This window comes from Petaurus breviceps, unplaced genomic scaffold (genome assembly GCF_028583685.1).
Source record: "Petaurus breviceps papuanus isolate PSGF00001 unplaced genomic scaffold, PetGlider_PUasm1.0 91041, whole genome shotgun sequence".
Lineage (NCBI taxonomy): Eukaryota > Metazoa > Chordata > Mammalia > Diprotodontia > Petauridae > Petaurus > Petaurus breviceps.
This window is the reverse complement of record NW_027187400.1, coordinates 13,107,409-13,118,742: the sequence shown is the minus strand read 5'-3', so window position 1 is coordinate 13,118,742 and position 11,334 is coordinate 13,107,409. Positions and strand designations below refer to the sequence as shown.

At 42.0% G+C, this 11,334-nt stretch overlaps 1 protein-coding gene across 1 annotated transcript in view; it reads right to left on the bottom strand.

Moving 5' to 3' along the window:
* MUL1 (mitochondrial E3 ubiquitin protein ligase 1) overlaps positions 1-706 on the bottom strand; it is an 11,287-nt gene extending 10,581 nt beyond the window's left edge. Inside the window, exon 1 of the mRNA XM_069079342.1 lies at positions 498-706. Within this exon, the coding sequence (XP_068935443.1) occupies positions 498-617 (120 nt within the window). The 5' untranslated portion in view covers positions 618-706. The remainder of the gene's footprint in view (positions 1-497) is intronic.
* Positions 707-11,334: the final 10,628 nt, after the last annotated feature.

The window sequence follows — 11,334 nt, the reverse complement described above, 5'->3', positions numbered from 1 at the left end:
GACATTTATAAATGTGTGTGACAGATGAGTAGCTACATAGATATCACATATATACATACATAGAGACAGACATGGATGGATAAATGGATGGACAGCTGGACAGAGACAGACGGACACTGATAAGTAGCTCCAGATGGATGTATACGGAGAAAGACATCTCTGCTCCTGCCTCTCTCAAAGCATCCTAAAGTCGGTCGTTTTCGTAGACTCAAATTGAGCTTGTGGTCCACTAAGAGCCCCAGATTTCGATGGTAACAGAGGCGGTCGAGGGGGAAGGGGAGAGCGCCTAGGGACAGAGTGCCCTAGGGGGACACAGCTAGGGTTCTAGACGGGCCTCGGTCACTTTGGATTGTTTGCTGGGGGGAGAGGAGAGGGATGTGAAGCAGGGGGGGCGGGTCCCGGGATTTGGGGACTCCGATGAGGCTGTAGAGGACTGGGGTCAGTAGCCACATCCGGCCCCGGGTCCGAGTCCGGGTCCGCGGCGCGCACCGACTGACCTTGAGCTCGCGGGCTGCCTGGACCTTGTGCCGGTACACGGAGTACAGGGCGGCGGCCACGGCCGAGCTGGTGCCCAGCAGGATGAGCTGGGCCACCGAGGGCCGCCCGCCGGTGTCCATAGCGCCTCCTCTTCGGCCTCCTCCGGGCCAACGCCACCGCCCTCAGCCCGCGCCGGAACCATAGAGACGCGCCGCCGCCGGCGGCCAGAGAGCCCGGAAGGCGACAAACCGGAAAAGCAGAGGCCGGAAAGGGAGAGACCGGAAGGGGAGAGAACGGTCTCCTTCCCCCGGCGCTCCCGAACCGTGACTTTAGTGTCCGCGGTGGGGCCGAGTGGACCGCCTCCCTCCTAGTCCCGCCCGTCCGCAGCATCTCCTCTGCAACGTTCTCTCCCCTCCCCTCCTCCCCGTGCCCCCTTCCTCCCTCTCTCTGTCACTCTGTCGCAGACTCTCTTGTCTCGACATCTGTGTATGTACACACACACATACACACTCTCACTCACTCCAACATAGAATTATGGAGTTCACAATAACCCTAGGTCTTATCATTACGCTCAAGCCTAAGTCCGGAGAAAACCTGGTCATTGGCTTCTCATAGGCCGCAGGACGTTGGTGTCAGGGACATCGTGCTTTCACGTGTTGCCACCTTGCGCGTCCCATAGAAGTGAGAGGACCTAGATCCACAATCCCATGTGACCTAAGATGTCATGAAAGCTGAACAGACTCACCAGTCACAACGTCCCACAGCCCCGGAGGACATAAGCTCCGTGGGCAAAGTCCGGCTACATTTAGGGGGCTCACCCGCAGGCTGACCGAGGAGGAGGACTTAGGGGTCACCAGAGACACTGGAGATCCTTTCTCTCTGGCTCCTTATCTGAGGAATGCTTAAGGCTCTTAAGTAAATGTTTAATCCCACGGGACAGGTTTTGATCAGTTAAGGATAATCTTAAACAAAAGCTGCAGGGGGAACAAAAAAGAAAGTAAAAATTCCCGTAAGAGGAATAAGGTGTAGGAAGACTGCAAAAACAGGAGGGGGCTGGGTCTGTGTGACTGAGGGCTCCCTGAGGGCAGGGATTGTCCCTTCATAAACAAGAGTGGGGAGCTATCTTTCTCAGACTGGGGACCCCAGGGGAGTGGGCATTGTATATCTCCCACCAGTGTGGGGAGTCCCCTAAAGTCAAGAGCTTTGTCTTCCCCCGCTGCTCCCTCAAAGCTAGGAAGATCTCACCGGACATTTCACTAGATAGTTCTCCTCCAACTCTAACTTCATCTGAGTCTATGAAAGGGCAGAGATCAAATGAGCTAATCTTTGTAAAGCATTTTGGAAACCTTGGTTTAATTATTACTATTACCATTTTGGTTATTATTAATATCACCATCACCACCACCACCACCATCATCATCATCATCATTAGAGAGAGAGACGGGAGGGTAGTAGTGAATCAGAGGATGATCAAGTCCCCTGGAAATTAGGCTCACAGTGACTTTCTTTCCTGATACTTTGGGCCACTAGGGGGCAGGAGCAGCCCAGGGATGCTGAGAGAATTCACACCTGGGGAAGATGTGGGTGTGTACTTGGACTGTACAAGGAGAGACCATTAAGGAGAGAAAGAGCTATGATGCCAGCTTTGTTCCGTCCTCTCATCCTCCTGGCCTCTTTGGCCCCTGCTTTGCTATATGACCAGTCAGCATTAATCGTTTCCCCTCCTGGTGCCTACAGGATCACAGACTGAAGGCTAGAAGAGGTCTTAAGAGTGCCCTCAGATAAGGGAATGTAGGCTGAGAGAATCTAAGCGTTCTGCCTAAAATCCGTTGTGCCACTCTGCCTCTCCATCTAGTCTGACTTCGTTTTACAAAGGAGGAAACCAGGGTACAGAGAGGGTCAGTGATTTGGCCAAAGTCACAGAACTGGTTAATATGAAACAGAAAATCAACTCCAAATTTCCTGCTTGCCAATCAAAGACTCTCTTCTGTGCCCAGCTCTGGAGAGTGACCAAGGCTTTGAAGGAAGAAGATAGTGGAATCATTCAAATGGCAACAAAGTGAGTTAGCCCTAGACCTGATGTTAGTAAGCTTTGGTTCGTTTCCATTTGGACTTTCTTCATAATACACAGGTGTGAGCCCACAAGTCTTCAGTCTCTTTAAACTCTTGATCATAGACCAAATTTTCTACCCCAGTTCTCACCGTCCTCCCTTGTGCCCCAATTTGCACTGAAATCACTGGATATATAGATGGAGATTTAATTAGTTTGGGACATTTTGTCAAATTCTTTTTTTTTTTTTAAGCAATCAGGGTTAAGTAACTTGCTCAAGGTTACACGGCCAGTCATTTCTGGGTGTGGTGCTGAGTGCCTGAGCCCGGGATTCGATCTCCAGGTCTTCTCAACACTGGACCCAGTGCTCTTACTCGCTGTGCTACCTGGCCGCCCCATTTTGTGAAATTCTTAATAAAATTTCTGAATTTGACTTGTGTCCCCATCACCAGGACTTCCCTGGAAACATCATGTCTATGTCTTGACAACGGTAGATAGATTAGATAGATAGATAGATAGATGAATAAATCAGTAAATGACAATGGATAAATAAGTGGAAAAGGAAAGGGAAATTACCCTCACCTCACATGTAAGCACTCAGGCTAGCAAAACATTATATATATATATATATATATATACACATATATATACATATATATGCATGTGTATGTATACACACACATATATACATATGTATGCATGTGTATATATACACATACATATATAATTTGTGTATATATAAATAATATGTATATATATAAATAATATGTGTGTATGTATATATAATGTGTGTATATAAATATGTGTATATATAAATAATGTGTATACACATATAATATGTGTATATATTATATGGGTATATGTAAATAATGTCTCTGTGTATATATAAATAACGTGTATATACACATATAATATGTGTATGTATATATAAATAACGTATCTGTGTATATATAAATATATATAAACAATATGCATATATAAATAACATGTGTATATATAATGTGTGTATATATAAATAACATGCCTGTGTGTGTAGAAATATGTGTGTGTATATAAATAATATGTGTATACATATATAATATGTATATATTTTATATGTGTGTATATAAATAATATGTGTGTACATATATAATGTGTATATATATATATATATTACTTTATCTAACCTAACAAAAATTCGCAAAGAACTCACAAGTCCACTGAAAATCAAGATCACTCTCCTTCCTTCTCCAGGAGAACTCTGCCTTCTAAGGACTTATAAAATACTACCCTGGGTAGTGGGTAGGATCTCCCACTAAGAGAATTGATCTCCCTCACCGCAGGACCTACACTGTCCAGATCACTCACAGTACTAATGAAGGGCAAGGGCAAGGGCAAGGCTCATTCTTCCACATCATGGCTCTGACCCTTAACTGCTCCCAACTGTTATAGAAACTCTGTCACTTGGTCCTCTTTATCTATTTCTCATTCCCTGGAGGAGCCAAATGTTTCCCTTTAGGAGCTGCCTTATGGACAAACCTTCCTTCAAGAAACTGAGTCTGAGTCTGGGTTGGGTCCATCACCTCTCTAGGTTTCTCTGTTTGCCTTCTCTCCTATCACTGGAGGTTGTATGTAGGTCTTTTAAAGATTAAATCCAGGGGTGTGCCTCAGCTATAGGAATTAGCCCTGAAGCATCAATCATCCTCAATACAGTATCAACAAGATAAGAATCCAGTATAAAACAACTGTTCATCATATCACATATTCGAATGTGAATTTTTGTTAGGTTAGATATAGTAATATATATATATACACATTATATATGTACACACATATTATTTATATACACACAGACATTGTTCATCAAGCAGGCAACAATCATTTAATAAGATTTTACTATATGGGAATACAAATAAAAGTAGAAAGACAATCCTTACCTTCAGGGAACTTATATCCTAATGAAGATATAAAAGGTAGACTTACTTTTTCAAAAACAGAGGGAGGAATTTCATCAATGAGGGAAACAGGGCTGTGGATAAAGGGAAGTTATTCTTTGTCTAGGAATTCACCTTCATAAGGAAATCTCACAACTTATCTAATGATACAAAGACACAGGTCTCTTCCTGAAGAATACCTGGCACACCTGGAGCCCGTCTCCAGTCATCTTCATCTATATCTGACTTCTGGACCCAGGTGGCTCCTCCCTCACTTAAGTCCAATTCACTTACAAATCATGGCATCTTCTTCCTGATGTCACGGTGCTCTTTGAGAGCAAAGGACAGACAACAAACAACCTGGTACATCTGCTGCCTTCGTGTTCTGTGACAGATTGATGGGTTGATTGTTGTCCTTTATGCTCCAAGAGAACCTTTTTGACTTCACTATGTCAGGGTACAGGCACAGTGTGTCCAGATGTGGCTGATCGGACAATACGAGTTTAGAAGGCTCCACCACAGGTTGGGCACAAATAGTCCATGTGCACCTTTGGAGGGGAGATGTTTCTAAAGTTGTGCAGCTCACATTTCTTTTGAACTACTACACTTCTGCTTTGCTCATAGAGCACAGTACCTTCTTTGATGTGGCCATAACATGCTGGGCGGTCAAGTGCCAGCATCTTCCATATCTCACAACCAATTCAAAGTTCTTCAGAGGATATTGAGAATGTCCTTATATCACTTCTTCTGACCTCTGAGTCAGCATTTCCCTTGGGTGAGTTCTCCATAAAATAAACTTTTAGGCAAATGTATGTTTGGCATTTCACACATGGCCAGCCCATCAGAGTTGAGCTCTATGCATCAGAATGTTTGAATGTAGGGCAGTTCAACTTAAGAAAGGACCTCAGTGTCTGGTACCTTGTCCTGCCGTGCCAGGTGATCTTCAGAATCTCCCTCAGACAATTCAAATGGAGGCAATTCAGTTTCCTGGCACGATGCTGGTAGACTGTTGAGGTTTCACAGGCATACAACAATGAGGTCAGCACCACATCTCTACACCTTCGGTTCAGTAGACAACCTAATCCTCTTCTCTCCCACACTTTCTTTTGGAGTCTCCCAAACACAGAGCTAGCTCTGGCAATGTGGGCATCAACCTCATCACCCACGTCAGGCCTGCACAATCTGTGGCCTACAGGCTGCTTGTAACCTGCCAAAGGATTTGCTCGATGTACAAAGGATGTTTTCCTCTACATTTTTTGCAGGCCCAGGAAAATCCTTTGGCGTGCTGCAAGTGGCCCTCAGGCTGCAAATCGTGCAGGTCTACTATATATGTGCATCCCTTGAAAGTTTGCTGCCAAGGTAAGTGAGCTTATCCACAGCGTTCAGAATGTCTCCATTTGCTATAACCAATGGTTCCATTGATGGAACCATTCCAGTGTGGCTGGTACGGTGCTGGCTGATGGAGAACCTCTGTTTTCTTGGTGTTGATCGTCAGGCCAAAATTAGCACAAGGAGCAGAGAATCGTTCCATACTCAACCGGATTTTGAGGTAGGTAAAAATGATAAAATGGTGTGGGTGATATCTTTTGACTCAAGCATTAATTGTATTTAAGTGATGCAGGGCTTCTCTAAGTCATCAGCCTTACTCCCTCTTCTAGAGTCATCAAAGTTCAGGATCAAGACAAATGTCAAGACAAGCAGTAGTGACTGGTGATGCAGTGGTTGACCTTGGCATCTTCGATGTTTAACCAGCTCTGAGCACTCCACAGTGCCTGCTTCAGCTGCCTGCATGGCTGGTGGAACGCATTGTTCTCATCTGCCCATTTCACTGGGGGAAGTCTTCACATGCTTGCAGTAGACACCCTCCTAACTCACTGATGGATCTGAGGCCTGCCGGTCATCCTCAACCTGGTTTAGCCTGTCCACTAAAACAGTTTACCAGGGTGTGGGCACTGTGCATGCTACAGCTTCTTCAAGTCAGGTGACTGGTTGGACATTGAAGGTGGAAAGCACCCCTGAAAAGTATCCCTCATACCAAAGGTACTAGTCTTTCCTGGACACCCCTCTGTGACAGATATTGATACATGAGATATCATTATTACTGGTAAGTAAAAAGTAGCTGATAACTTCGTTTCCTACAGATACTTAGAACAGAGATAGAGGTTTTCTGGTCTATACATTGAGTACATAGCATGGTAATGTCACCAGACAAAGATTCTGATCAATAAGGAATGAATTACAAAATGAGAGGCTTAAAATAAGGTGCATTAGGGCTAAATAGATGTGGGGATGAGACAAGTAGACACAGGGAGACAAGATCACAAGACCATGTAGTGTTAAGGCAAATACATGTAGAATGGTATAGTCATGGCATGACCAAAACCTTGCTGCTGGCCTGTGGTGAGAAATTCCAATTGTTCTGCAGTCTGCTGTGGGAAATCCCAGGAGAATAAATTCCAAGAGGCAAATGATACCACACCTTAAATGTTTATTACTGGAACGATACATTCCAATGCAACTGTCATTCATTTGTTGTGCTAGGGGAAGCAGAGAAACTAAAGTGGGTTGAATTATAACTCCCTTGGAAATATAGCTCATAGGACTTGTGTTTGTATATGGAAAATATTTTACTATTTGAGTCCCTTCCTTGAGTAACACTAGAGCCTTTACAACAGAATATTTACTTCAAAAAATAATTTTAAGTGGCGGCTAGGTGGCACAGTGAATAGAGCACCAGCCCTGGAGTCAGGAGGACCTGAGTTCAAATCCGGCCTCAGACACTTGACACACACACACAAAAAAAAACTAGCTATGAGACCTTGGGCAAGTCACTTAACCCCAATTGCCCCCCCATCCAAAAAGCAAAAAATAATAATAACTTTAAAATATATAGAAACTTCTTCCCTCAACATATAGAAGGCATGATCCTTTTATAATCCCTTTCCTCTACCCCTACCCTATTCCCTTGCTTCACACCACCCCCTCAGTCTCCAGGAAAGGGGAAAGGATTAGGTTCATAGGTTAGCTCAGGGCTCATATGGCACAGTCCTAGTTCCAAAACCCCCCTCAAGCTCCAGTCCCAAGTATGCTGCCTTCTCAGAATTTTCATGCAGGGCTGACTAGCTGCAATCCTGGCTCCAAGATCACCATGGTTCAATCCCCCAGGTCCTGTGAGGACAAACAACAGAGGACAGAAACAAACACCCTCAAACTCACTTCACAGAGTTGGAATAAAAGGGAAGGAGTAGGTGAATGAGGGTCCTTCCCTTCTCTGGAATTCAGTTCATCATGCTCACACCAAGCCAAAGAGTTGCCAAAAGCAGCAGAAAGAGAGTGATAGATAAGCATCCTGATGAAAAAGGCACACAAGGGAACAGATAATCTTACACAAATAACTGTCATTGGCAACTAGTCAAAAACTTCTGGAAAGCAGTCTTGCAGAAATTCTGTTTAGATCAACATTGCACCCCAAAGACCCTTGGTGTCAAACTCAAATAAAAAAGGGGGGCCACTAAACCATACAGAAAGATCTTTGCTGGCTTCTTATTGACTTAGAGAAAACCACATATTAACATATCTATATCACATTGTATTTTTATTTATTTTGTTAAATATTTCCCAATTACATTCTAATCTTTCAGTTGGAGCCCACACAGCTGCATGTTTGACACACCTCTGCCAAATGAAATCCCAAATGAATGTGTGACCCAGATATAAAACATAGATCATTATCATTGTTCCTCCTTCATTCTCAGAGAGGACCAATGACATCATGAGGGCGTGATTTGGATATGAGCAGGGCAGAGCTACATAAAATCATCAACCTCATTCCTCCAGAGTCATTGAAGACCAGTGGCAAGACAAAGGTCAAGACAACTGGCCAATCATATCACTAACAAAAATTAGAGGATCTGAGGAGACAATTTTCACAACCATGAAGAAAGGAAGAGTTCTTTTTTTTTTGCTTTTTGAGGGGCAATTGGGGTTAAGTGACTTGCCCAAGGTCACACAGCTAGTTAAGTGTCTGAGGCTGGATTTGAACTCAGGTCTTCCTGACTCCAAGGCCGGTGCTCTATTCACTGCACCACCTAGCCTCCCTGAAAGAAAGAGTTCTTAACCACACATGGGATAGATAGGATAATGGGAGGAAAAAAACAGACAATATTGATTATCTAAAATCAAAATGCTTCTGCACAAATAAAATAAACAGTTAAAATCAGAAGAGAAAAAGATAACTAGGGGAAGTCTTTACATCATTTATCTGATAAAGACCTAGTATCATATGGATATATGCACATATATGTATGTGTCTATGTATATATAGAATTAATTCAAATGTATAAAAGCCAGAGCCATTCTGCAATAGACAAATGGTCAAAGGATATGAACAGGCAGGTCCTAAAGGATGAAATCCAAGTTGAGTCATATTTTTTAAAATGCTTTCATTTTGGCGAAGATAATAAGAAAAGGAGGGGAGTTGGAAAGGCAGTCATGCTGATGAGATATTGGTGAAGCTATAAATTGGTCTAATCGTTTTGGAAAGTGATTTGGAATTATACTCAAAAAAAATCACTAAACTGTGTATAACCTTTGAATTAGCAACGTCACTGCTAGTCTTATACCCCAAAGAGATCAAATAAAGAGGAAAAGGACACATGTGCAAAACTATAGCAACATTGTTCATTGTAAGAAAGAATTAGAAACTAAAGGATTGTCTTTCTATAGGGAAATGGTGGAACAGATTATGGTATGTGACTATAATAGGACTATTATTGCACTGTAAGTAATGACAAAAAAAGATGGCTTTGGAGAAGTCTGGGGAGGTTTATATGAACTGATACAGAGCTAAGTAAGCACGGCAAAGAGAATAATTTATGTAATAACATCAAATTGTAAAGAAAAGCAAATTTGAAAGGCTTAAGGAATCTTACCAATGAGAGACTTGTATAAACTGATGCTGAGTGAGGGGAGCAGAACCAGGAGGACATTGTATACAACTACAAACATATCACATCCGGAATGACTAACTTTGATAGACTGGGCTCCTCTCAGCAATGCAAGGCTATAAGACAACTCCAAAAGACCCATGATAGAAAGGACTATCCATATCCAGAGGAAAAAAGCGGCAGAGTCTGATTACAGATTGAAGCAAACCACTTGCTCTCTCTCTGTTTTTGTTCTGTTTTGTTCCTTCTTTCTCATTGTTCAGTGCATTAGTTATAATCCTTCTTTACAACTTGACTAATGTTTAATGTGAAGGTATTTGTAGAACCTATATTAGAATGCATTTCTCCATAAGGGGGCAGGGGAAGGAGAGAGAGGGGGAGAAAATTTGAAACTCAAAAACTTGTGGAACTGAATGTTGTAAACTAAAAGTGAATGAATGAATGAATAGAAATCTTACCAATGCAATGAATTATTCAAACACCAAAGGAGCAATGGTAAAGCCTGCTACCCACCTTCTAGCAGAGGTAATGACTCCAGGTACAGAATGAGACAAATGTTTTCAAACATGGACAATGTGCAGATCTTGTTTTGGGAGAGAGATGGAGTCTAGCAATAGTAATGACGAGAAAAAGAGAAAAAAAATTAAAAGAGAGTCATTGAAGTATTTTTAAAATGCACAGAAAAGAACATTTGGAAGGAAGCAGACAAGCAAGACAGCTTTGAAAGTTAATGGTTGGTTCACCCAAAGGACTATAAAACTGTGCATACCCTTTGATCCAACTATACCACTACTAGATCTGTATCCCAAAGGGATCATAAAAAGAGAAAAGGACCCACATGTACAAAATTATTTATAGCAGTTCCTTTCGTGGTGGCAAAGAATTGGAAATTGAGGGGATGTCCGTCAGTTGGGGAATGACTGAACAAGTTGTGGTATATGAATGTAATGGAATACTATTGTTCCATAAGAAATGATGAGCAGGCAGACTTCAGAAAAACCTGGAAAGACTTATATGAACTAATGCTAAGTGAAATGAGCAGAACCAGGAGAACATTGTACACAGTAACAGCAGCATTATGGGATGACCAACTTTGATAGACTTAGCTCTTCTCAACAATATAGTGATCTAAGTCTTCTACGTCAGTTCTGAAGACTCATCATGGGAAATGCTATCCACATCCAGAGAAAGAGCTATGGAATCTGAATACAGATCAAAGCATATTATTTGCTCTCTATTTTTTTTCTTTTTCATGATTTTTTTCCTTTTGTTCCGATTCTTCTTCCACAACATGACTAATGTGGAAATATGTTTAATATGATTGTACATGTATAGCCCATATCAGATTGCATATTTGTTTTTCTTGATTTGTTGTTATCTTGCAACATGACTAATATGGAAATATATTTTTTATAACTATGCATGTATAATTGATATATTGCTTGCCTTCTCAATGGGGTACAGAACAGACTAAAGGGAGGGAGAGAATTTGGAACTCAGAATTAAAAAAAAATAAATGTTAAAATAAAATATATTTTTAGAAAGAAAATTACCCATTGAATCCATTTTATGTCCAAGGGTAGAGAGGTCAATTGAATAAATCAATCAAATCATCCCTACCTCATCCAAAGTAGTGATAAAATACTATACCCTGATAGTTCACCTGGAATTGTTTCTCTTCCATTAATATGCAGCTTAAATATTATCTTTTAAATGAAATATTTCCTGGTCTGCCCTCAAATGTAATATCCTTTCTTCTAAGTAAGCTACCTTGTATTTTTTTAAAGCAATTGGGGTTAAGTAACTTGCTCAAGGTGTTTCAAGGCCAGGTGTTTCTGGGTGGGTGCTGAGTGTCTGAGCCCAGGATTCGATCCCCAGGTCATCCCGACACTGGAGCCGGTGCTCTTACTCACTGTGCTACCTGGCCGCCCCAGCTACCTTGTATTTT